Source organism: Gadus macrocephalus, chromosome 19 (genome assembly GCF_031168955.1).
Source record: "Gadus macrocephalus chromosome 19, ASM3116895v1".
In the NCBI taxonomy this organism is placed as follows: Eukaryota; Metazoa; Chordata; class Actinopteri; order Gadiformes; family Gadidae; genus Gadus; species Gadus macrocephalus.
This window is the reverse complement of record NC_082400.1, coordinates 7,033,711-7,061,255: the sequence shown is the minus strand read 5'-3', so window position 1 is coordinate 7,061,255 and position 27,545 is coordinate 7,033,711. Positions and strand designations below refer to the sequence as shown.

General features: G+C 45.9%; 1 protein-coding gene and 1 long non-coding RNA gene across 2 annotated transcripts; both read left to right on the top strand.

Moving 5' to 3' along the window:
- Nucleotides 1-138: 138 nt before the first annotated feature.
- mamdc4 (MAM domain containing 4) lies at nucleotides 139-21,501 on the top strand. The gene is made up of 29 exons (XM_060037873.1): nucleotides 139-708; nucleotides 2,799-2,888; nucleotides 3,347-3,505; nucleotides 4,070-4,195; nucleotides 5,589-5,822; nucleotides 6,313-6,438; nucleotides 7,072-7,227; nucleotides 7,482-7,585; nucleotides 7,785-7,940; nucleotides 8,240-8,330; nucleotides 8,502-8,618; nucleotides 9,342-9,440; nucleotides 10,064-10,201; nucleotides 10,880-11,019; nucleotides 11,278-11,386; nucleotides 11,492-11,596; nucleotides 11,863-11,997; nucleotides 12,682-12,809; nucleotides 13,211-13,430; nucleotides 14,376-14,513; nucleotides 14,993-15,120; nucleotides 15,265-15,355; nucleotides 16,443-16,592; nucleotides 16,821-16,946; nucleotides 17,144-17,271; nucleotides 17,572-17,674; nucleotides 18,330-18,541; nucleotides 20,038-20,106; nucleotides 20,823-21,501. The coding sequence occupies exons 1-29, from the start codon at nucleotides 654-656 to the stop codon at nucleotides 20,856-20,858; spliced, it is 3,669 nt and encodes a 1,222-aa protein (XP_059893856.1). The 5' UTR covers nucleotides 139-653; the 3' UTR covers nucleotides 20,859-21,501.
- An 852-nt stretch (nucleotides 21,502-22,353) lies between these two features.
- Nucleotides 22,354-23,513, top strand: LOC132447546 (uncharacterized). Its single transcript, XR_009523105.1, has 2 exons — nucleotides 22,354-22,714; nucleotides 22,941-23,513. It is a non-coding gene; the product is annotated as an uncharacterized LOC132447546 (long non-coding RNA).
- Nucleotides 23,514-27,545: the final 4,032 nt, after the last annotated feature.

The window sequence follows — 27,545 nt, the reverse complement described above, 5'->3', positions numbered from 1 at the left end:
CAGTGTGAGACGCATAACCCCTACCTGTAGGCCTACTGGAGTGAGACACATAACCCCTACCTAGCCTACTGGAGTGAGACACATAACCGTACCTAGCCTACTGGAGTGAGACACATAACCGTACCTAGCCTACTGGAGTGAGACACATAACCGTACCTAGCCTACTGGAGTGAGACACATAACCCCTACCTCTATGCCTCTTTTTAGGGTACACTGTATGATAAATATTTCCACCTTCGAAGTCTTTCAAATATGTTAATCGATTTGTTTTGTACATCCTTATTATTATACCTTCATTGCCACATGTGATGATCAAACATGAATTGTTTTACGGCCACACTGAAACACGTTGTGTATTCCCCATATTGTAATGCCATATTATAAGTCATTGTAATATGTTTAGGTTCACAAGGTGAGGAGGTGGCGGTGTACGTGTTCGGCTATATCGTCAAATTTTCCATGCTGACCTGTTTCTTTCTCAAGTGTCGGCCCTGAGGGTTTTTATGAGTTTACGAGGCCAGGTTGCAGATGTGTCGGATGTAAAGTCCACCTGTTATCGGGCGGAAGGACGGTCTATCTGACAGGGTCTGAGCTGCTAGGTGGAGGGAGACCAGTGGGGAGCAGATCCTGGTTGAGGACGGAGCTGAAGGAAGATGGAGCTAGCGAGGACTCACACGGCCTTTGTCCTCGTGCTGATGTTGCAGTGGGGTGAGTCTGCACCCAGCCGCCTTATGGGTCCAATGCTGTGAAAAGTTACGGGAATATTCTTGAGGTTAACCAAGAGCGACATTCTTTGTGGATTTTTCGAATTGCTGCAAATGTGTGTGATGTCACGTACAAAGTCTTTCTGGGAAGTTGTACAAAAAAGTAATTATATGTCTAGGAATTCAGAATGCATCTCCTAATGTGCTGATTAGGGCAACACATATCGCATGTTCAGGGTCAGAGATATGTGGTCAATATCAACTAAGCCAATTAAGGAAGATTAAAAAAGCACTAATCAGCAATACTTCTTTTAGGCAATTGCATAGATTGTGTTTTGTGCATGAAGATCTGCGTGTTTTTTCCTTTTATATACAGTAGATAATACAATGTTAAAAGTGCAAGACATTGTCACATTTTGACAATGTGTAAGACAGGGGTCGGCAACTCTAGGCCCGCGTGCCACCACTGGCACGGGGCAGCATAATCATTGCCACACACAACAAAAACGTATTTTTAATTCATTTTTTATTATTATTATTACAAGAATTCACTGCACAATGCGGCAGCATAATCATTACTACTGATTTTTTTTTTGCACTTTATTATTTTTTGGGCATTTCCTCCCAGTGCAAATATGTTTAAATTAGTTACAGAAAGCAGTGTTCTGAAATGGGATCAGTTAATAGTTTTTAAACCTATATTGTGAGTAACAGAGAAAAAAATATTTAAAATATTGTTGCAAGTGGCCTGTATGCATCGCCTTCATATGGTTTTGCAAAGCTGCATATGTCTTTAAGATATTGATGTGGATGGTTCCAACATTCTCATCTATTCTTGGTTTTTACATTTCTCGCAGTGCAAATATGTTTTTGAATGAGTTTCTGAAAATGGTGTTTTAAGATGGGACATATGTAATTAAAAATTGTACGCCCATGTTGCAAATATAACAACCAAATGTTGATGCATGATTGTGGACTATGGAAATAATACAATTCCAGGTCTTCTGGAAATGTTTTTGGTTGCTGTGTCATAATTCAGCTTCATTTTTTATAGATTGTTGCGTAAGGCACACTCATTAACGAGAAAATGTCAAACTGGCACTGCATGTTGAAAAGGTTGCTGACCCCTGGTGTAAGTCATTTGCTATCTGGTGTATGGAAAATGAACACAGACACACACGTGTGCACTCAAAGTCACATCCTGTGATAAAGGCAGCATTGCAGTGGATAATAGAGTGATAATCTGGTAACCTTTGGCAGGATGAAGGGACTTAATACGGTTCAAAGTGACTGCACCAATGGCCTTTGACCCCGTTACCAGGAGAGCACTGAGTGATGGTTGCCTAGGATACCGGGTTAGATTCCCCAAAATGTCCCGAGGCCCTCAGCCCCTCTCATCTCCCTAAAGGGTGTTCCTTACATTCATTAGGAAGACCTTTTGAGGTTGTACAGAATGTTATGGAATCGTGATATCATATTTGAAGGTTATATTAACCACAGACCTTAGTTTGCTCATCACAAACACATTCACAGATGTACTTGTCTTGCTGAGATACAGGATCCTGCGGGCTGTGCTCGCCAACAGAAATGTATAGAAGCAAATATATATAATGGAAACAGGATTGAAAGACAGCCAACAGGCATGGCATTTAATAAAAGATGAGAACATATAAATATAAAGAGATAGTGATATTCCTGTAAAATTACACAAATCTTCCATTTGTTTGCTGGACTACTGCTAAATTATGATATTAAGTGAAATTATTATCTATGTATTTGTGCATTACTTATCTATTGAAGAGGATGGGTACATGTCTCACAGGGTTGTTTCAGACTTCTGACTTAATTCTGGGGAGCTTAAAGGGAGCTTAAAGTTATTGTAGATGAAAGTCATTAAGGAGCAGGTAGGGGTTAGGGGCTCAAGGGTCCCAACAGGTCGACTGCGTACATTGGGATTGGATCGGAGAACCTTTGGGTGGTGGATCGGAGAACCTTTGGGTGGTGGATCGGAGAACCTTTGGGTGGTGGATCGGAGAACCTTTGGGTGGTGGATCGGACACCATTAACCAATTTGCATCTCTAACATCCACACAGCTGCAGGCGTGCAGGGAGAGTGCCTGTCCCCGGGACGGAAGTGTGACTTCACATGTGACTGTACCGACTGTAGCGATGAAAGCGACTGTGGTAAGATGAACCCGTTTTGTGTTCGTCTTTATTTATTAGCTCTTGGATCACAAACAAACATGATTCCCAACCAATATTTTGTAGGATTGGGTAATGAATAAACATGTTAATGACTTTTATTGTCCATTATATATAGGCCTACTTTATTTGTCTCTACTTCCCTATCATTTATTTATCATCGTTATCACTTGTCTACACTGAGAAGCTGCACCTCAATCAAGCCGATTTCCTTTTTCGGTACCGTTTTATTCAGTTAGCCAACATCATTTGTATGCCTTCTAAAATGTAATTTTCCAGGTTTGAAGTTGAAAAGTCATTACCAACTGTGATTAAGGGCTATACAAATAAAGTTCAATTGAATTGAAATGCGCTTTCAGTTCCACCCCCCCGCTAGTCTTCAGAACCAAGAGGCCACCAAGATGGCCGCCAGGTGAATAAGACCCTTGATGTTTCCCCAGGCTACAGCGGGAAGAGCTTTGCGTGTACCTTTGAAGCTGCCTCCTGTGGGTGGCAGTCCATGGCTCCATCCCTCAGCTACATGTGGGAGGAGCATCAGAGAGGGGAGACCCCGCCCACCAGCGGCCCCTCCTCCGACTACACCACCGGCACCGCCTCAGGTGGAGCGCAACATGTGACCTACTGACTCATGGCATGTCACATGACGCGACGGCCAGGGCATGTCACATGACGTGACGGCCAGGGCATGTCACATGACGCGGTGGCCTAATGGGGCGGGCAATGCAGCATTGTGTTAGTGTCTTCAGACGGAACAACCCAGAAGTTTGAATAGTGATATAGCGACTGCACAAGAAACAACTCGCCAGTTGAAGTTGTGACAAAGTGACTGCACAAGAAACAACCTAGTGGTTTAAATAGTGATGAAAGTGAAACAATTTAGAATTGTGATGCAGTGATTTAAAATAAAACAATTTGACTTAATAAGAAACCACTTAAAATAAGTTTCTTGTTGTAGTTAAGCTTCATGCCTAACCCTATAAATAATAGTACAATCAATAAACATGAATTTGAAACGGGAGAAACACTACAAATAATTATCTGATAATATTTACTTTCATGCACACACATATAAATATCCACACATTTTGTGCCATTTCGTAGGTGGTTATGTGTCTATAGTATATAATTCTAGGTTGGTATATTTATTGTGTGACATTCGGTAGGTCGCTATATGGGCGTGACGGCCGTGTCAGCCAGCACTCCTTCGACCGCAAAGCTGTTCTCACCTCCGATGACTAACACCTCTCCGACCTGCCGCCTGCGCCTCCGATACTTCATCTGGGACGCAGGTATTAGGAACCACACACACTGCTCTAGTGCCCAGGTACCAGGAACCAGTCCACACACACTGCTCTAGAGCCCAGGTATTAGGAACCACACACACTGCTCTAGAGCCCAGGTACCAGGAACCAGTCCACACACACTGCTCTAGAGCCCAGGTATTAGGAACCACACACACTGCTCTAGAGCCCAGGTACCATGAACCAGTCCACACACACTGCTCTAGAGCCCAGGTACCAGGAACCAGTCCACACACACTGCTCTAGAGCCCAGGTACCAGGAACCAGTCCACACACACTGCTCTAGAGCCCAGGTATTAGGAACCACACACACTGCTCTAGAGCCCAGGTACCATGAACCAGTCCACACACACTGCTCTAGAGCCCAGGTACCAGGAACCACACACACTGCTCTAGAGCCCAGGTACCAGTCCACACACACTGCTCTAGAGCCCAGGTACCAGGAACCACACACACTGCTCTAGAGCCCAGGTACCAGGAACCAGTCCACACACACTGCTCTAGAGCCCAGGTACCAGGAACCAGTCCACACACACTGCTCTAGAGCCCAGGTACCAGGAACCAGTCCACACACACTGCTCTAGAGCCCAGGTAGTAGGAACCACACACACTGCTCTAGAGCCCAGGTACCAGGAACCAGTCCACACACACTGCTCTAGAGCCCAGGTACCAGGAACCAGTCCACACACACTGCTCTAGAGCCCAGGTAGTAGGAACCACACACACTGCTCTAGAGCCCAGGTACCAGGAACCAGTCCACACACACTGCTCTAGAGCCCAGGTACCAGGAACCACACACACACACTGCCCTAGAGCCCAGGTAGTAGGAACCAGTCCACACACACTGCTCTAGAGCCCAGGTATTAGGAACCACACACACACACACACACACACACACACACACACACACACACACACACACACACAGCTCTAGAACCCAAGTATCAGGGACCACACACACACACACACACACACACACACACACACACACACACACACACACACACACACACACACACACACAGCTCTAGAACCCAAGTATCAGGGACCACACACACACACTGCTCTAGAACCCAAGTATCAGGGACCACACACACACACACACACACTGCTCTAGAACCTAAGTATCAGGGACAACATACACACACGCAATAGAAACTATTCGACACAACGGAACATACAGAAGTCTAGGGGTCAACCTAGAACACGGATCATGGAGAACCCCGATTTCACAACTGGACAATCACAAAGCGAGAGAGAGTGAGAGTGGAACAAGCCATTTCTCCTCCGACTGAAACAATGCCCTGAACTTCTCAGCGCTTATTTAAAGCACACGTTGTCTCTCTCTTCCTCCGTTCTCTCTCTCTGTTACCACCTCTAGGACTAACGGGTCTGGGGCAGACACCGCTGTGGGCGTCTGTGCTGCATCTGAACGGTTCGAGTCTGGTGGTCTGGCGGCCCGGTAGCTCTAGTGTCAACGCCTGGAGGGAGGCCGACATCTTCCTCGGTCGCATCCCATTCGGATTCCAAATATATCTGCAAAGCAAGCGCACCGAGGGTCTCCGTGGTGACATCGCCGTCGACCAGCTGGAGTTCCTGGACTGCGCTCTGCCCGGTGAGTTACATTTACATGGGGTCACATTTGCATTAAGTTGCATTTATGTAAAGATTGAATTTACATTGTCTACATGAAGCTTAAATAACTTTACTCTCTATTACGTCAAGTTTAATTTACTTTGAGGTACTTTAAAATGACATTTACAATTCATTAATATATATATTTTTTTTTTTACAAAACTTGATTTTGAATACATCAATTACCTTTTTGATATTATTTTTAGAATACATGTTTTTGTTACCCATTAAAATTCGCGGGGAAAAAAGCTGTTGCTAACCAGTCAAAGTAGGGTAGGCCATAAAAACAAATCAACTAGTTAGAGGAAGATAAAGATTCATACGTAAAGAAAAAAAACTTGCAAAGAGAAAAATTGCAACAATTCTTTCTGCTGTGTTTTATGTTGGTTTTGACAATAAATACCATATCCAGAGCTTTGTTATATGAATGTTGCTCACGTCTCCTCCGCCGTGGCCCGTCTCTTCCTCAGCGCCGAGCGCATCAGGGCTCTGCTCAGACGGCATGCTGCTGTGTGCGCGCGGCGGATGTGTGGAGCAGCGGCAGGTCTGCGACGGCACTGACGACTGTGGCGACGGCACCGATGAGCTGAAATGCGGTGAGGGATTAGCGTCCCATGCATCGAATGTTGAAACTTTTTGATCAGCGAGTGATGGGCCTTTTTTTTTTTTTTTAAAGTAGTCCTAATAATTAAATTGGGGCAAACAATTGTGTGTAAAAAGTTAACCTGTCCCTAAAGTCAGAAGGGAACAAGCAATTAAAGCAACACTATGTAAGGGATTGAATGGAAATTATGAGGTAGGGGATCAGACGTTCCAGGTGAGGGTGTAGTTATGTCACAGTTCAAGATGTAATACCTTAGTGTGTCCAATAGATGTCCTCCTTAGTTCTGTTTTTTATATTTTTTAGCTGTAACTTAGCCACTTAGCAAATACTACTTGCTATTAAGCTTATAACGTAAAGGTATATGTAAAGGTACCAAACATATGTATATGTTTGGTACTTATTTTATGTTGCGATATAAATCTTGCGATACATTTAAATATGCAGGTTTTGAAATCTTGAAGTAACTTCCTACAATTTGAGATGAGGCAACAAGTCAAACACCAGATAAATCCTTGTGGGGACACAATGGTCCGGCACAAATATAATGTAACATACAAATTAAAATAACATTTGTGTGGTGGTAGCTACAATCAATTGAAGAGTCCTTTGACCACCTTGTCTGCAGAGGGCTACCAGGCATGTGACTTTGAGGAAGATCGGTGTGGCTGGGACCAGATATCTATTTCCCATCTGCAATGGACACGGACCTCTCAGAACAACATCTCCACCACCGACCCGCTCAAAGGGCCCGGCAGAGACCATTCCACCAACAGCGTCACAGGTGACGATTCCGATAATTCTCTGGGAATTCGCTCAACTTGCTGTAGCACTGAACTACTAACGTAATTCCTAATCATTGTACTGTTTATCAGATCAATATATTTTGATGTAGATTTAGGCTCAGTGTTCAAATGTGTGGCTTTGAGTTTTGTCGTTACGTAGAACTTTATCGAACGTAGTGAGATGATGGCTAGATGGACAGTTAGCATACTCACAACGTAATATGTGTTGCGTGTCTTCACTATGTCATCACAGGTCACTTCCTGTACGTGACCGTGCCCGAGGGAGGGCTGAAACATGATTGGGCGGCATTTCAAAGTCCCCTCCTGGAACCCACCAACAGCACGCACCCCTGCAAGGTGAACTCAAAACACCCACAACAAACAGTCAACGACCCAGACGTCAAAGTCTGCAGCCATGGTAACGCTGTGTGTGTGTGTGTGTGTGTGTGTGTGTGTGTGTGTGTGTGTGTGTGTGTGTGTGTGTGTGTGTGTGTGTGTGTGTGTGTGTGTGTGTGTGTGTGTGTGTGTGTGTGTGTGTCCGTCCCCCGGTCTGTAGCTGGTGATGTACACCCATCAGTTTGGGCCACGGGCCGGGGGTCTATCCGTCCTGGTTGCAAGCTACAAGATCGCCCCCGTCTGGGAGCGGGGTGGTGACCTGGGGGACCTGTGGGTGAAGGCAGAGGTGGAGCTGGTGGCCAACACCACCTTCAAGGTGAGTGAAGCTCTCCTCCCGTCCAAGAGGGCTGTCTGACACAGAAACAGAACTGGTCAGATTATGGTAGGGTTGTTTGCTTCCTCCTCACAGCAAGGAGGGAGGGGGGGAGGGAGGGAGGGAGGGAGGGAGGGAGGGAGGGAGAAAGGGAAGGAGGGTGGGAGGGAGGGAGGGAGGAAGGGGGAGAGAGGGAGGGAAGGAGAGGGGGAGGGAGGGAGGGAGGGAGGGGGGGAGAGAGGGGAGGGAGTTCCCCAGCTCTGTGTTCTCTTGAGTTCTCATGTTCCTCCTCTGGGCCTCAGATCCTGGTGGTGGCAGCCATCAGGGATGCTGAGTATGGGGGTATTGGAGTGGACAGCTTGCGTCTGTCCCCCGGCTGTGTCAGATCATCAGGTGAACCCCTCCACAGATCCTACACCTCCCGTAGCCCATCAGACACTAGACAGGGCTCATGATGACCAATCGTTGATTCACAGAATGAACCAGGAGTCATTTTGTTATTATTATTAGAAGAAAAAATAATGCAATCATTTCCATTAGTTAGTAATCTTTAGTTCTTTCTAGGAAGCCCGACAATGCCGACGGAATTCCCCCGTCCCCCTGGAGATCCCTGCATCGAGAGCAGCAAGATGTGCGACTTCGCCACCGACTGCTCAGAGTCCGCTGACGAAGACAAGTGTGGTGAGCTCACAGACCTCTGGCCCTGGGCCTAGAAGACGATGATGATGATGTGGGTTGATAATGAGTTGAAGAGGCCCTTTACGTGGATTAGCCATAAAAAGCCTTTTGAGAATGGGCCTGTTTGTGACATCACAAGTTGGCATGTCCACCCAGATGTTGGATGGAGTAAAGATTATGATGATGATGATGATGATGATGATGATGATGATGAGATGACCAAATTCCTGATCTATTCGAGTCTTGAATCTCTATCAAGTATTTATACGGTCGATGTTTGAGACCATGTGGACTAACCATTTGCGGAAAACACAATCTGCCACTAAATACAAAGGACAATTACAGGGGTTCAGAAACAAGGTTGTAGCTATAGTTACGAAAAGTCTTGTACCTTATTTTTGTGGATTGCCAACAAATGTTTTTAAATGGACGGTGCTGACCTCACTGTTGAGTATTTCTTTTAAATAATAATATAACCCCAATGACTGAACTAATGAGTTGGTAGAGTTTGTATCGGACAGGTCAGGGGTCGTTCAGTCTCAGTGAAGGGGAATGAGGCTCACATTTTCATAGATTTTCTCCGTAAAGGATTGCATAACTTTTTCGTAAAAAACAAATGAATCATCTCAAGGACACGTTGCAGGGCAGGAAAACCTTAATCTGGCTGCTCCTACATATCCAAACTTTGAGGCGTAATAACGACATACCGCTCTCTTATCTTGGTAGGTGACTTCTCCTACGATAAGGGCAGCTCAGGTTGGACAGACCGGAGCATTGGAAGTCAAGCCTGGAAGCTGCATAAGAATTCAAACTCCATCCCCAAAGGTACAATTAGCAGTCAGCCATTTTATGTCACTGTGTAAAGCAGGGCATGTTTGGCAATTCAGTGCTTTGTAATCCAGCACCATTGGGTTTCATCTGGTAATTCCCCTCCCCTCGTTTTGTTCTGCCTGCTCCTTCTCCTGCCAATCGCTCTCTCTTTTACTTATTGTCCCACTATCCCTTCCAACATCTCTCTCTCCCTCCCTTTCTCCATATCTTGACAACCTCCTTTCGCTCCCTCCCTCTCGATCTCTCTCTATTTCCCTCTTCTCTCTTTCTCTCTCACTCTACCTCTCTCCCTCCTTATATTTCTACCTCTTTCTTTCTTTCTTTCTTTCTTACTTTTCCTCTCTCTTGTCTTGATAACCTCCTTTCTCTCCCTCCCTCTCTATTTCTCTCTCTCTCTCCCTCCCTCTCTATTTCTCTCTCTCTCTCTCTCTCTGTCTCTCTCTGTCTGTCTCTGTCTCTGTCTCTGTCTCTCTCTCTCTCTCTCTCTCTCTCTCTCTCTCTCTCTACTCATGCCTTCTCTCTCCCCCCTCTCCTGCCCTCTCTCTCCTCATGCCTCCCCCTCTCTCTCTCTCTCTCTCTCTCTCTCTCTCTCTCTCTCTCTCTCTCCCCCCCTGTAGAGGAGTACCTGTATGTCTCCGGGGCCCCTGGCCAGCAGCTGACGGACGCCCAGTGCAGAACTCCTCCCCTGGGGCCCTCGGGGCCGGCCTGCAGCCTCTCCTTCTCCTACGCCCTCACCGGAGCCCCCGACCACATCGGTACGCGGGCCCCCCTGCACCAGTAGTTACATGGCTGGGAGGGGTGGAGGCCTGGATGATGGATGGATAGTAACAGAAATATACAGAAAGGACCGATGGATGGAGCGAATGATACAGAGAGAGATGGATGGATGAAAGGATGGATTGATAGAGAGGTGGATGGCTGTGAGGGCTGGAGGTCTGGATGATAGATGGATAGAAAAATATACAGACATGGACGGATGGATGGAGCGAATGATAGGGTGATAGAGGATGGATGGAGAGAGAGATGGATGGATGGATGGATGGAGAGAATGATATTGCGATTGATGGATGGATAGAGACAGAGATGGATGGATGGATGGATGGATGATTATGAGATAAAGAAAGCGAGATAAATGGGTGAAATTGCTGAATACATGGCTGTATGGATGAATATTGAGAGAAAGATAGAGAGGTACATGAAATGAATGGATGAATACATGGATGAATACATGGATGGATTGTATGAAGAGACTTATAGACGCATGTATCCGTTTTGTCTCTCTTTATACTTCGAGGTCATAAGTTCTTTCTTACTTTTTACCAAACGTCAGACTATAGAATTACATAGAAATGCTCCCGAGTTTAATGCCAACTAGTCAGCTCTGCAGTGTTGTCTCCCCCCACTTCACTCACTTTTCCTCCAATCACGTGCAGGGGACCTGTCAGTCCGACTGATTGACAGCTTGCGGGGCCAGTTGCCTAAGCTGTGGGAGTTCAGCGGGAAGACCGGCCCTGAGGAGACGGCCTGGCGCAGGGCCGAGGTGACAGTTGGGGACCGACAACATCGCTTCCAGGTAAGAAAACACAAACCAGTAAATGAATAAACAGACATACACATGTCTGAGGGGACATCACTCCGACCACGGTGTCCACACTGCACCAGATATCAGAGCGAGCAGTGCAGGGTGTGGGAAGAAACAGCAGTAGTTTGACTAATGACTAATCATCAAATGTATCCGATTAACGATTCAAATTAGACCCGAGTCTTCCTGATTGAACAACCCGCTTCCAACGATCGATCTTCAATGTGTTTTAATCTTGTCGTCGTTCAGCTGGCGTTTGAGGCTCGGGCCGCGACTCTGGGTCTGAACGCCACCGTCCGGGTGAAGGACGTCCGCTTCAGCCGCTGCCACCCCAACCACCTGCCCTCCTCCCCCTCAGGTAGAGCCCCCCCCCCCCCCCCCCCCCCCCCCTGCTGCCTCTGTGCCACGGGTTCACACTGAGGCTCTCCTGCTCCACTATACTCTATCCTCTGGTCCCGTGCAGGCCTGGGGTGTAACTTTGAGGACGGGCTGTGCGACTGGTACCAGGACCACAGCGATAACTTCGACTGGACGCTGCTCCCGGGGATGGACCACACCATCGGGACCGGTAACACCAGGCTCACGACAAAAGAGGATCGTCTAGAATAATGACAGAAGGACGATGACCAAAAACTATCCGAACAAAAAGGACTATATTATAATTTATTTTAATGCACATTTTTTATATGATATTGTCTGCGCCTTTCAGCTTTCAGAATCAAATTGAAACATATTCTACTGACACGTTCAGCACTATTCTGTCCTATTTTGAGTAAAAGCCTGATGGAAGTTAAAATAATCAATCAATGACTCTAACCATACCTTACCCTCCAGGTAAGAGTCTGGTGGTGGACCTATGGGACCCGTCTCTGCGGGGGGGGTCCGGTCGGCTGCTCTCCTTCCCCCAGCAGGCCTTCCCCACGGACCGCTGCCTGGCCTTCTACTACAAGCTCTACGGCTCGCAGACAGGTACCAACACCACGGCTCAGACACGCAGACAGGTACCAACACCACGGCTCAGACACGCAGACAGGTACCAACACCACGGCTCAGACACGCAGACAGGTACCAACCCCACGGCTCAGACACGCAGACAGGTACCAACACCACGGCTCAGACACGCAGACAGGTACCAACACCACGGCTCAGACACGCAGACAGGTACCAACCCCACGGCTCAGACACGCAGACAGGTACCAACACCACGGCTCAGACACGCAGACAGGTACCAACCCCACGGCTCAGACACGCAGACAGGTACCAACCACGGCTATTCAATGTTACCTTGAAGCTGGAGACCAACCGGTGATGATCGCATGCAGACTGTTTCTCAAAGGCTTGATTGTTTTTCAAATACTTAATTTGGATTATTTTGAAGTGATACAACACAAAATTCCTCCAATGCAAATGTAATTGGTGTATATATTTTGATGAAACCATATAATTCTCAGTTGCAGTCTTTCATTTTCTTTCAATGGTTAATACCTTTTCCACATTACCCGATAATGAATCACATGCAAACGTTTTTACATGAATATTTATCCAATTGCTCTCTAACTGCTATATCAATAGAAATAAAAATACATTGTTATGCTTAAAATTAATTCAAAGGTGTCTTCCCATTACCTTTTGCCCTCCACCAATCACGTGCAGGCGTGCTGAATGTGAAACTGACGGACGGCTACGGCCATGAGGTGTTGCTATGGACACGTAGCGGAGCGCATGGAAACTTTTGGCATGAAGAACACTGCACAGTCCCTCACCAGCTCAGCAATTTCCAGGTATGTCTGGCACTCACCTCTCTGGCACTAGCACTATGTACCCAATTAAACCCTTACATCCTTGTTGAGGGTGTTGGTTTAGTTTAAGTATGATAATGATACAGCCGGTTCTGCTTCATTCAGCACATTCTGAAAAACGTATTCATATGTCATTTAGATAATTATAAGTGATGATGACTATTACAAGTGCTATTGAGGTGCACCTTTGATGTGACAGGAACAGGAAGTGTGAATTGTGTGGCTGTCCGGTGACCTCAGCAGGACAGCGGTTTGTTGCTGGAGGCCTTCTGTATCGCATCTCGTAGTTTCCCAAAAAAAAACAAAAAATCGAAACGCATTTCTTTCACAAACCCCTTATGTTTACACCACCCTCCACCGTCGTCCCGTCGCCACGCCGACAGCTGGTGTTCGAGGTGCTGCGCTGGGGCTTCGACGGGCGCGTGGCCCTCGACGACGTGGCCCTCCTGGAGCGGCCCTGCGCCGTGCCGCGGCTCTGCTCCTTCGAGGGCCAGGTGTGCGGCTACACCAGCGCGGGGGCCGTCCGCTGGGGCCAGAGGAACGGCCATGCGGCCGCCCCCACCGGGGGGCCCAAGGCGGACCACACGCTGGAGACGGAGATGGGTGAGGGAGGGGGGGAGACGGAGATGGGTGAGGGAGGGGGGGAGACGGAGATGGGTGAGGGAGGGGGGGGGAGACGGAGATGGGTGAGGGAGGGGGGGGAGACGGAGATGGGTGAGGGAGGGGGGGAGACGGAGATGGGTGAGGGAGGGGGGGGAGACGGAGATGGGTGAGGGAGGGGGGGAGACGGAGATGGGTGAGGGAGGGGGGGAGACGGAGATGGGTGAGGGAGGGGGGGGGAGACGGAGATGGGTGAGGGAGGGGGGGGGAGACGGAGATGGGTGAGGGAGGGGGAGAGACGCTAGCTAGGCCAGCGCTCCTGGTCTTTAGGATTGGATGAGTTGGTGTGTTACTGTGTTTCTGTATGTACTCTCGGGACATGCCTATCTCCTCCTTAAGGAAATAAACAATGAATTAATAAAAAGACAGACGTACAGTTAATGTACTGCCTCGGTAGTCGCCTCAGGACTTGTTCTCAGAGCGTCATCGCAGGACTTTGTTATGTAGAACACTAACATGTGTATTATTATGGGTGTGTTCCTTTTGTTAAGCCAGTGCACATATATAGTAGGCTTATCTTCATTCCTTTAGTTTACCCTCCTGGAACATAAAAGGAGCCGACCCGTAGTTAGTATCCTCAGAACAGCCTGTGTTTGTCCTACACGAGGCCGCTGTGAACAGGGCTGATGTTTGTCAAAGTATGATACCAAATAAAAATATACAAGTCCCTCTGGTAGCTCCGAACAAATCATACAATAAGGCGACATCTTATTTAACAGACACTTTTATCCAAATGACACTTCTAATGAATGGTTGTGAGTTATGAGCAGTTAGTAGCTAAACTAATGACCTGCATACAGAGTATACAGAGTGTATCTCAGTACTTAAGGTGTGTATTGTGAGACAGAGCGCATCCCCTCAGTACTAAAGGTGTGTATCGGTCCCCAGGGTACTACATGATGGTGTACAGTGGTGTGGACGACCTGGGGTTGGACGGCCTCAGCACCCTGAGCTCCCCGGTCCAACCGGGCTCCAGTGGCACCCAGTGTGTCCACTTCTGGTACCACATGGGAGGGGAGCACCCTGGTGAGGCAGGCACATGCACACGCACACACAAACACACTTGTAGAATGGGCGAGAACACCCTGGTGTGGCACGCACACACACGCACACGCAAACACGCTCATGCAAACATAAACACACACACAAACACACACACACACATACACACACTGGTACAAGACACACATGCGCACATGCACGCAAACACACACACACACACACTTGTAGAATGGGCGAGAACACCCTGGTGTGGCACGCACGCACACGCAAACACGCTCATGCAAACATAAACACACACACAAACACACACACACACACACATACACACACTGGTACAACATGGGCGAGAACATCCTGGTGAGGCACCCACACATGCACACACATATGCGCACACGCACTCACGCAAGCACAAACATTAGAACTTTAACGTGTGTGTGTGTGTTTGTGAGTAATTTGTGTGTGTGTGTGTGCGTGTGCGTGTGTGTGTGTGTGTGTGTGTGAAGGTCTCTTCAGCGTGTACATGAAGCCGGTGACGGGAGACAGAGTGAAGCTCTTTTCTAACAACCTCGACCAAGGAGATGTCTGGCGCCATGGCAACGCCAACATCAGCAGCAACCTGGTAGACTGGCAGGTCAGTATTCGCACACTCACAGACAGACACACACACACACACACACAATTGCCACGGTGGATGTGTGGTGTGTTTGTAGAAAAATAAGGTGTTTACAAAGGTGGGACAGTGAATGTTACAAATGTGTGTATGATTTGCGTCCAGTTGGAGTTCGAGGCGGTCGGGGGAGGGGGAAAGGACACAAGTGTTGCCGTTGACGACGTTTCCCTGCTGGCTCATCCCTGTGAGAGCGAAGGTTTGTTTGCGCTGTTTTAAAATGACAGATGTATTTTATTCACCAACAGCAGGCTGGGATGGTGAAGTGTCTCTATTCGACCTACGCTGCTTTCAAACTCTTAAAGCATTTCAATTCCATGACTACAATCAGTATTCACTGTAGATCACTGTCTGTACTTTGAGTTGCTCATGTGTTGTGTTTTTGAAAACAAAAACAGATCCTCAATATCTAACTAGAATTGTAATTGCGGAATTATACAATTATAAATATATAAAGAGCAATTCAATAGTTAGTAACCTTTTGGTTTTGCGTTTTTAAATATAACACAAACACAACTAAAGAACATATCCAATATTATAAATAGGGCCACAGTCAATCTCAACAGTACTTTCGTTTTTTAATTAAAAAGAACATCCGTGTTAAACAAGAACACGGCCTGCAGTTAGAGCAGAGAGGAGTTCTGCATGGCAGCCACTCCTTTATCTACCGAGACAGCGATCAGAGTTAATTCACCTCAGTCAGCCATGGTCCTTTAAACCAAGACTTAATGAATCCCTCTGGGTGCGTCTGTTGTTCCAGCACCTTATTCAGCTTTTGTGATAAGGGAGGAAGGGGGGTCGCACATTCATATAAATACCTATCACCACTATTTATGTCAAATCATTTGAAAGAATAAAACAATCGTAACATTACAAACAATCAGAATCAAATGTTATAAATAGGTAACGATTCAGGAATGAACAGTTAACACTGTGAGGAGCATTCAAGTGACATCGTGGTGGTGAATGAGAGTTGAACAGGGTTTCCCACCCACGCCAAGTGGCATTTGACCTCATACTGTAGTTGTTTTGAACAATGAACAAAAACACAGTGAGTGGACTGTGTTGGCGAAATGACATAACTTGTGATAACGGTAGAAGTAAACTCATTATATTAGCAACTAGTTGGCAGCATTAAACCAGGATTTGCAAAGAAAATATAATAACATTGTATGATATTACCTATATGTGATTGTATTGCATCATTATATTTTATAACTGGAGCAAAGTATCATTGTGGTATATTATATTGTGTTTATAACTGTATTCCTGGTTCCAACGTCCAGGTGCCAAGTGTACTCTGGAGCAGGGCCTGTGTGGCTGGAGCAACACCAACCATCTGGACCGGGACAAGCTGGACTGGGACATCACCAGCGGAGAGACGGAGACACACTACCCTGTCCCCATGCATGACCACACACTGGGGACGGAGAGAGGTGGGGCCGCAAGGGAGGGGGAGGGGGAGGGAGAGGGGGAGGGGGGGGGGGAGAGAGAGAGGGGGGGGGAGAGGGGGAGTGGGGGAGAGAGAGAGAGAGAGAGAGAGAGAGAGAGAGAGAGAGAGAGAGAGAGAGAGAGAGAGAGAGAGAGAGAGAGAGAGAGAGAGAGAGAGAATTATTCTTTAAGGTAAGTATTTCCTCCACTGACTTTCTGTTCTCATTGTACAGGTCACTTCCTGTTCTTCCCCAGCAGCAGTCGGACGCCAGCCAATCAGAATGCTCGGCTGGTCAGCGCCCATCTCCCGCCAACCAAGGGCACCTGTCTGCGGTTCTGGGCTCACAGACCCTCCTCTGGTAACTAACCCACACACAAACACACGCTCATTACTAACCTTCAAACAAAGACACTCTAGTACTTATCAACAAACAGACATGTGAGAGCATACAATGTCGACTGCAGTGGGGTCTCGACTGTTCTAACATAGTCACGACTCCAAATGATCGACCGTCTTAAAGGGGTTGTCACATCTTACACCTGTCGCTCCACCCAGCGGACAACGTGCTGACGGTGTGGAGGCTGACGGGGGGGAGCAGTCTCTACCAGCTGCTGAAGGTGGAGGCGGTGGAGGGCACCTGGGCCCCCTTCAAGATTAGCATCACCTCCACCGAAAGCTACCAGGTTAGCACGTTATCACACACTTTATAGCAACGCATGGGCTATACTTAACGTATGGCATCACCTCCATTCAATGCTAGCAGGTTAGCGCCTGTTAGCGCATACATGGTCAATGGCATCAATGCAATATATTGGCTCAAATGGATACAAAATTAAATATGAATACCACGAAATATACAAACTCAAATATTCAAATATTACCGTCACAGTGGAAAGCAATAACACAAATACAACACAGCGATGAATAGTCCCACTCGTGATAGTGTGTGTTGCTGTCCTCTCATGACCTGTTCCTGTCCCCAGATTGTGTTGGAGGGGGTCCGGGGCTCTGCGGGGGTCCTGGCCCTGGACGACATCCAGTACACCGTGGGCACCGACTGTGACGGCAGAGTCACAGACCCACAACGTAGGAAACAGAACCACTCCCCCACCCTTCATAGTCAGGAAGTCAGCTTCAGCCAATTCTATTAATATCAGAGGGCTTTATACGCCTGTTTCACAAGCAATAAGCTTTCTGTGTTGTAAAGGTGCAGAAGTATTCGATTTTTTTGTTGTTGAAAAGAATCCTTTCGAAAACATGTATTTCTCTTTTTTATTTATCATCCCCTCCTGAAATGTCAGTTGATCATTGACCTAATCCGTGAATACTTTATTCAGCTAATCTGAGCTCTTTTTTTTCCATCTTCTGTTATGTAACTGTTATCTGTTGTTATCTCAGCCACCGATTGTTTACAATATTATCTCATCTCAATGCATCTAATGTTTGAATAATATCTGAGCGCACTCCTTCTAAACTTATGTTAACTCATCTAATTTGACCATATGTATTTATGTTGTCTCAGTTTACTCAACCTTACCTCAGCTTATCTGATCCCATCAAATGTTGTTATCTCTCCTACGTTATCTTATATATCATGTCATTTTATGTCTGGCTATCCCGTCTTACAACGCTCTCCCTCCTACCTTACCTTACTCGCGTGCCGTTTCCCACTACGTCTCCCCCCCCCACCGCCCCTCCCGGGCCCGTAGAGCGCCCCCCACTAACGCGTGTTGTTGTGCAGACGGGGGCCAGGCGGGCGGCGACGCCGGGGGCATCGCCGCGGCCGTCATCGTGGTTCTGCTCCTGCTGGGCTCGCTGGCCGGCCTGCTCGTCTTCTACCTGCGCACCAGGGGGACGGACGACCAGCTCATCCCCAGCCGGTCAGCCCGCCAATCGGTCGCCTCCTCTGGGGGCAAAGGCATCGTCAACGATGTGTACGAACCACAGAGCGAGGTGAGAGTCGCTCCAAACGGACCTCCGTTTGGAGATTCATTGGTGGTATGTTTTAGCGTGTTTGATCCCCAGCCAATAGGCACTGGGTTTGATCCCCTGACCTCCACAACCTAACCTGCAGGAATCTGTGAGCCTAGATACTGACCTGAGTGATAAAGACTTAAGAAGGGGTGCAGCTGTACGAGAGGCAGGCTCGGTTAATGGTTAGTAGAAGAGGGAAAGAAACTTCACCAAACATGAGTCAGGTTGACTCAAAAATATTAATTAAGGTTAATGCTACCCTCCTACAGAGGATATAGGTGAGGTCATCTATATTGACACGAGAAAACATAAGGCTAGTTTTGAACCTGTCTCAAATGATGGACCCTTGACTCACTGCAAACAGGTAGCCAGAGATAAACCAACAGCTAACAAGGAACTGACAAACCGGGGCATCAACTAGGGAACTGGCCGGTTTGGTAAGACCCAGGGTTAATTGTCCAGTGGTAAAACAGCCCAGATTTTTGTTCAATCCACCTCAAATCACAACATTATTTAATTTTAAACCCAGCCGACATATATGGGGTCAGAACAGCCTCATTAATAATGAATGCACAGAGAAGGATTCACAAATGTATTTTGTGATTTATATATAAATTACTCTCTTCTCACAAATACATTTCAATGCACACACAAATGGATATCGGTATGTATAAATGTAAAATAAATCCATAAACAAAAATAAGTTTCACAAACACATTTCTTATCCACACACAAATTTGCCTTGCTTTAAATAAATGTAATATAAATATATTAATTAAAAAAATATTTGCAATTTTCATCAAAAATGTGTTTGGATGTTGTTACATTTATATACAAACTGTTAAACTTGATTAACAAGACGCTTTTCTTTTGTGAACTTTTTTGTATTTGTGTGTGAAGACATTTCACACACAAATGGCGAGACATTTGTTTTTGGTCTATACTTAATACTTAGCTAATCCTGTGAGTCAAGTAGGAACACGTTGCATGTGCTAGTGCTAATCCACTCCACTTTTGACACATTGGAACAAACTGTTCCATACTTCTACTTGTGTGACCCAAACACCTATTTCACATCAGTTGATCATAGTCGAGTATAATCATTGGTAGTTCTCAGTGGTTCATCATTATTGTGTAGTTGTTTCTAGTTCTTTATAATCATTGGTAGTTCTCAGTGGTTCATCATTATTGTGTAGTTGTTTCTAGTTCAGTATAATCATTGGTAGCTCTCAGTAGTTTATCATTATTGTGTAGTTGTTTCTAGTTCAGTATAATCATTGGTAGTTCTCAGTAGTTTATCATTATTTTACAGTAGTTCTTAGTTAAGCTTTCTGTATTTATGTTTCAAGAGTTGTGCATGAGGTCACCTCCCCTGATGCACTCTATATTTACACCTCTTTGTAGTGTAAATATATAGAGTTAAATGGTATGACAACATCGTATTATATAAAATGTAATTGGATTAATTTCTTCAGGATCGCGTGACGATTCCACCAATTCAGAACCATCCCATGGCTGCAGGCTTCAACAACGTGCTAACCTCGGTGAGTACGGCACCAGGGGCTGGTTCATGGGGTCCTTAGGTGTTAAAACCTGTCAATCAAAGGATCAAATCATCCATTTGAGTGACAAGTAACCGCCTTTTTTATTATTCTGTGTATAACCGTTTGTACAATGTGAGCGTTGTATTCTGGGGCCCCGCCGTCTTATTCTGTGACCCACTGGGGTTGCTCCTACTGAATATCACACAAAACCTGTCTGCAAACATGATCAAATTTTGTATATTTAAGCTCCCTACGACCAAGAAGCCTTTGCCAAGATTACGCAAGTTTCAATAAACTAGAAGAACACCGATTTTACTGAGAGCAGACTTTGTAGTTCGAGAAGATAGTGAAGTTCGACGTCTAAAGTGTTTTGTCCAAAGGATAAAACCTAGTTAACATTTCAATAATTAAAGAATATTTGGACCCGAGTAGGGGCCTGACAAAATAGGTTTGAGAACCACTGCGCTATTGGCTCATGAATGTCATAAAGAACACATTGTTTAGCAAGCTAAATAAGGGGTGTTAGCTTGCTGCCAAATTAGAAATTCGGAATTCAGTATTCACACTTCAGGTTCCGATTAGATTACCGAAGATACGGCGGCAGAAGCTACGGGAATATCAGTTTGTGTGCACCGCTTCAGATCTTTAATAATTTATATATTTTTATTTTTCGTTGAATAATTAAATTAAAGTTTAAAGGTGTATTTTCTCTGCAGGACTCTGGGACCTTCAGGGAGATGCAGGTGGCGTGAGGGGGAGGGGCGAGGGAGGGGCGTCACCTGAAGGTGGCCGAAGACAGAATGGCGATATCACAGCAGCAGAACTGCTTGTGTCGTCGTGGTACAGACACACAGATACAGACACACACACACACACACACACACACGCACACGCACACACATTAGCAGTGTGGTCGACGATGTATGTGTCTGCCACAACGAGCGCTAATGCTAACAGGCTAATGTGCAGGCCGGATCAGTGAGGCCAGCTGGAGGCACTGCAGATGGGCGCCAGAGCTAGCTCTAGTTGTGGATGGTCGTCGGAAGGAGAACAGCGATACGGCGGACGTCAGGGGCGGAGGGGGAACCGCTAGTTGGCATGACAACATGCGCGTTCCTCAGATTTAGCTAACTGGCTAACCGACACCCCAGTTGTGGAACCAGTGATTAATTGTCGGTTGATAAACATTGCAGAGGCAAATTAGACATGATTTAACCTCCAGGAACATAGAATGCAATGATATAGGAGAGCTTAGAAAAGGAATCTGACAATATTTCTGTCTTCTTAAGTAGCAATTGAAATGTAGCAAAACATGAAAGAGGGTCGATGTCACAGAAAGTGTGTACGACGCTTGAATGAATTAAAGATTAAACCGTGAACAAGACCCTCTGTGAATCTGTGTATCGTTTTACTCAAAGCAATGTATACACACACACACGCCCACACCTACATCATGAGCAACTAAGGCCCAATCCCATTTCTACCCCTTACCCCTTCCCCTTACCCCTCCCCCTCGTTTTGAAGGGCTAAAGGGAAGGGGTAAGGGGTAGAAATGGGATCGGGCCTAATGCTCTACTAATCTTCAGTTGACGATTCGATTACTTGTTTGTTTTCTATTTCTGACAAACAGTTAACTTTACCAACTGGTAGGCTGATGTATCCACCATACAGGGTGGTAACTCCCACTTGTGATGTCACAAACAAGTACCTTTAAAAATGGCTGATTAACACCTTGTACTATAGTTGAGAATAATCAAGAGTTTGCGGGTTTTATGCTTCAATTTAGCTTTTTAACTGAATTTCGACCTTGGGTGAAAAACAAATATTTTATTTTGAAGTTTTGAGGGAAGCTTCGGTTGAGGTATGACTTTCAGTTATTTAAAACCCTTCTGCGTAGTTATGACTTAGGGCTCCTCTGACTCCTCCATAAATCACATCTTGTCAAATAAGGACGCTACCAAAGAATATTCACAGCCATTCACAGGGTTGCCTGAATGGCTTTTTGTCCTTGGATTCTTTTAGAATAAACCCTATCATTGCTGCGTGGTTATTTTTTGTATTTACTTTGGATTGTGCAAATATTCGACGTTATTTTTTTAATTCGGACCAGGGAGTGACAAATCAATCCCATAGCAACGCCCGCGTCTCTACGGCAACAACCTCCCGTGTCCCCCACCACTGCCTCCGATCACCGCAGCCTCTCCTCCGATGCTGCTGACCACCACCACCACCACCACCACCACCACCACCACCACCACCACCACTCTCAGCTGCATGATTAGGCATCCACATGTTTTTCTGGATGTGGGGAGATAACATCATGATTATCCTGCCACAATTCGGGTGGATACGATAAGGACAACTTTGAACGGGATCCTCGCATAGCCGGCATTGTGGTGGTGTGATATTCAAGGGTTTTTGCGATTATATTTTGTTCGAAAGCCCGGAGAGATCAACACCATTCACTGCGCTGTGTCCGAATGGATCCCGCGGTGCTGATCTTCCTCCTGTATGTCATGATCGCGCACGAGCTTGTCTGCGGTTTGATGCAATACCGCAGACAGTCCGCCAAGCCGCGTGGACGGAGTGGACCCATGTTGTGCACGAGGTGAGTGGCGCGAAAAAAAGTTAAGAGGACGTCTTCATTAAGAACTTATGTATAACTGCATGACATTTGATTCGGTCCAGTTGTAGTCCTACGCCCCATGTGATAAGATAGGACTGTGCATTATATTGTGTAGCCTATGTGTGTCTCGAGTCTCCTCCCTGCCTAACTTATTGAGTCAAAACTAATAAATGTCACTCTGACCCCTCCTGTCCCCCCCCCCCATCAGTATCGCAGTGTACCCCGGGACCTGGAAGAGCAGCACCCTGGCCGTTAGGACGGGGAGAGGGGGTAGAGACCTCAGGAAGACTGGGAGGATTGTAAGAAAGGCCTGAAAGCTGGAACTCCATAAACATATATGACATTCTTGATTTTGGACATTTTGAAAGTGTTGTGTTCCCTAATGGATGAATGGAATAAAGGTTGAACCTGAAATAAAACCAGAATTGTTGCCTAAATGTATACGATATAGCCTAGTATTTATGAGTCCGTCAACAACATACGTTAACCACATATAGAGAAGTAGGCTTTGCGTTGCCTATCTCAATGCAACCTGATGTATAGGTCAATTGTGTTTTATTTATTTTATCTCTTCGTAAATGTTTGTTTGATTGAGTGTTGTTTCTGTTTGGGTGTTATAATTCACAGGGAAACAACTGAAGCAAAACCGCCGGTTTACGAAGGCTGGCTTGTTCTGTAATGTTTCATTGTTCTATTTTCCTGTGTCTTTAAAGCACTGTTCAGTTGTAGCGCTCCTAACTGTGATGTATTCTGAACAATGACATAAAGGCTTTCTATTCTACTCTTCTATTACAGAGCTCTTATCTATCCATCTATCTAACGATCCATCCATCTATCCTTTTAATTACCAGTCTCTAGTTATTATAATTTATCTTTCCATCTACACGTCTATTTCTGGCTGCTTAATTAAGGGAGTTGTCTCTCGTTCAAAATGTTGTAGGTCAGGTCGGTCTCCTCGGGCTATGAATTCATCACACAATGGAATTGGATTTTTGATCAATAGTATTGTTACACTGTTAGGTCCCTGTGGTGGAAATACAGGAGACAATAACTGAACAATATTAAAGACATTGAAGGAGTCAGGAGAATTTACAGGTAAAGGGTTTATTCCAAATGTTTCAAATCATAACAAACCTAACAATGGGTTTTTCTAAATATCTGGGAGAGGATGAAACAATAGAGATCCTACAAAAAACAAAGAAATCAGTAACAAAAAAAAACTTTCTCTTCTATATCTCAAAATGAAAACAACAAAAATGCCTACCTGGCTTATCCAACAATACACGTTACCAAAACAATTACATGGGTCGCACCGACCCAAATAACTAGTGTCTGAGATAATGGTTAAGGTCTGCGTGAGGAGGGTCGCCGACCTTACTAATGGTTCTCCACCTCCCCTCATACCTATACCAAAGTACTGTAGGGTTGCTCAAAGAGTGCTTTGCTGACAGCCAAGCACAAAACAAGGAAAAGACAGCGACTGCGAAAGTTATACAGTTCCCATTCGGAGGCAACCAATTAGCAGCAGGATCAGACTGCACAGGAGAACTCGAATAAGACCAATAGAAAAAAGAGTAAACGGGGGAGGGAGAGAAACAAAACCAGCAGGGAAGAACACCTAACTGGCCCTTTACCCCTGCCGGCACGTAACATACACATATTTGAAAATCCCTCAACCAGAGATGGACCAGAACTGGCTGGGCTCTGACGTGAACTCCAACACTGGGGGTCTTCCGATAGAAACCTATGGGTTGATCCGTCTCTCATTGGAAAGAGGAGGGCAATGAAGGACTTTGAATTGGATACGACCATGCCTTATATGGAAAGACGACACATGCGTCTTAAACTGTGATGCCATGCGTCACCAAGAAATTCACATGGAATTTCCTGTTACCACGCAGATTAAGTTTCCCACTACAATGGAGGTTTTATACTTCGGAGTATAACAAAACAATCATTGCACCTTTAAGAGAGAGACTACTGTCCAGACAATAGTCAATTGTGCTTTGTCTGAAGATTTGGAAATTAGGGGAAATATTTGTTGGAAAAACTGAGGGCCTGTGCCCTGTAGATATCGCAAGAAGTCTGACTTGGGGATAGCCTTGGGTCAAAAGAGGAAAATATGCACTATAAAAAGATTACTGAAGAAAAAGAGGCAATTTTTACTACTTTCTCTTACTGATTGTCTAAGCACGACTTGGGGTTCAGGCTGCGGTTCTGGGGCACATTCCTCTTGGTGAGTCACTTGAGGTTCCTCTTGTTCAGTGTTATACTGAGCCTGACCCATGTTGAGACTGATTCCTGTCCTGCTCACTTTCACTGTTTATATCAGGCTCCTCATTATTGACATCTCTCTCGTCCATGACATTTTCCACTTCTCTTTCCAGGTCTTTCTTGGCCACCGTGAGGATGGATGGTACTAAGAAATCCCACATATAGATCATGTGTGACCGGAAGAGACTCCCCCCTCTTCCGGTGAACAATTTTGCGCTCTTCCACATTATGAATTCAGAAGTAGATCCGACAAAAATTAAAAACGAGTCATTCTGCACTGAGCGATTCATTCTTTAACACACACTTCTGAGTCTAGAAAGCGGTTCGTCTATATTTAGCAGTTTTTCCTTTTTTTGTCGGGAATACTGAATTCATAATGTGGAAGAGCGCAGAATTGTTCACCGGAAGAGGGGGGAGTCTCTTCCGGTCACACATGATCTATATGTGGGATTTCTTAGTACCATCCATCCTCACGGTGGCTGGCCAAGAAAGACCTCATATCGGAGGACATGGTGTTCCCCATAGCGACGGTGATTGTGGACATGGTGGTGGCGTACCGTGTCAGAATGAACACACAGCTATCGGATCCAATTAAGGAGGTTACAGCGCGGGCGGCTGAATACTTCTCGTGGCGTTCTTCAACAAGGTGCTGCTGTGGTGGTGCGAGAAACATGGAGTTGTGGAGCGAGACCAAGACGCCGCACGTGCTCCACATCTTGATGATGAGACCAAGATGTCAGATCTGATTAGTGACCTGCATGCTCTCGGAGCTTTCAGCGCCAGTCGTCGCTCTGAAGGACAGGCGAACTTTAATAATGCGCACGCCAATTTCCTGTGTGCAATTGCCAAGCGCGGATCAGCCACTTCTCAGTGGTGCACAAAGAGAACACGAGGCTTGTGTCAGCATCGGGCGATGACCTGGTCCGCCTGGAGAGAGGTATGATTTCCGAAATGTGGAGTGTCTTCTCCATGATGGGAGTAGCTGACAGGGGAGCTTTCATCAAGTTTCTTACCCAGTCCATGTTGGAGATGGGTCTGAAAGAATGCACCCAAGTGATGCACCAGGCGGCAAACAGTGGCCACACCTCCTGCGTCTTAATCCATCGGGCGGTATTGGGACGTCCTGACTTCAACTGGGCTCAGATAATGAGTGGGACGCACACCCGGCAAATGAGACCTACCGACCCTCAGTTTGAGGATTTCAACAACGAGTGGTATCAGAACAAAATGGCCGAGGCACCACTCGACCTGAGCCAAGAGGACTATGCTCGCCTCGACACAAACGCTCGCGCGGATGCGCTGAGACGGAATGCGGACCAACTAAGAAAGAATGTCACCGTCAGCAACAAACTTCTGACTACGCTCAAGAGTGAGCTCACTGTGTGGAGTTCAGCCATGGGCTCTCTGAAAAACAATCCCTGAAGTAGCCAACTGTCCGCATAATATAACAAATATTATTAACATTGCGTCCTGTTACTGAGATAGGTAAAGACCCCCATTTTTTTAAATCCGGCTCATTCCAGCAGTTGTTGCATTTGATGCTTGAAAGTTATTTGAATGCATTTGTAAACTGAATCCCTTGTCCTTTTTAGAGTACAACTAGAAGTGAAGCCTAGGGTTAGGGTTTGTCTCAAGTCTCAACATGCCTGCCATTAGTAAAGTTTCAGCAAAACCTTGCTTGAAATAGGGGATAATCTGTAAGAGAATGCTTTATAAACCTCAATGGCATCAGGGCCTTGAGTATTTCTCCTCTGCATTGCATTGATTACTTCAGTGATCTCTTCTGTAGAGCGACAGGGCGATTCAATGCTCAAAATAGAGGATGGTCACCAAGGAAGAGGGGAAAACAGGATTCATCTTGTTTTTTCCATTGATTGTTAATAGTTGTTGGGATTTCAGGAGGTTAAGGCCTTAGTAGTAGCATATTGTATAGTGGATCAAAAGGTCTGTATGAATTATACACGCCTGAGGTCGATTATCCTATAATATTTGGTTTCAGCAACATTATTTAACATTCTGCCGTCAATCAGGAAGAGGTTTACTTTGGAATAGGAATGGGGGACACAGAGAACAAAAGTATGCAGTGGTGGGATTCTTCTTGAGATTTCTCTTCTTCCATGTGTCAATTATAGGTTTCATTAAAATAATACATCACTGAGGCAGATTTAGAGAGAACACGATGAGACATGACAGGTCCTTGACTTGTTTATTGAAGCTTGACCAAGCACCAACATGGTGGTAGATCACATCTCTGGTCCGCAGGGACTCGCTGAATGTAGATTGTCCAATCGCATGGCAAGACGCGCTAATTTGCATAAAGTAAACTGAAGTTCAACCTGCCCCTTCAAGGGAGTTGGGTCTGTCTGCGTCCTGCAAGACGGAGGCGTAACTTGTAGTCGGAGGAGGCGTAACTTGCACTAGGAGGCGTAACTTGCACTAGGAGGCGTAACATGTAGTCGGAGGCGTAACTTGTAGTCGGAGGCGTGTCTAGTACTTTTCTAAATCGCGGAAGTGATCTGTATGTAGCAGTGGTGCGCAG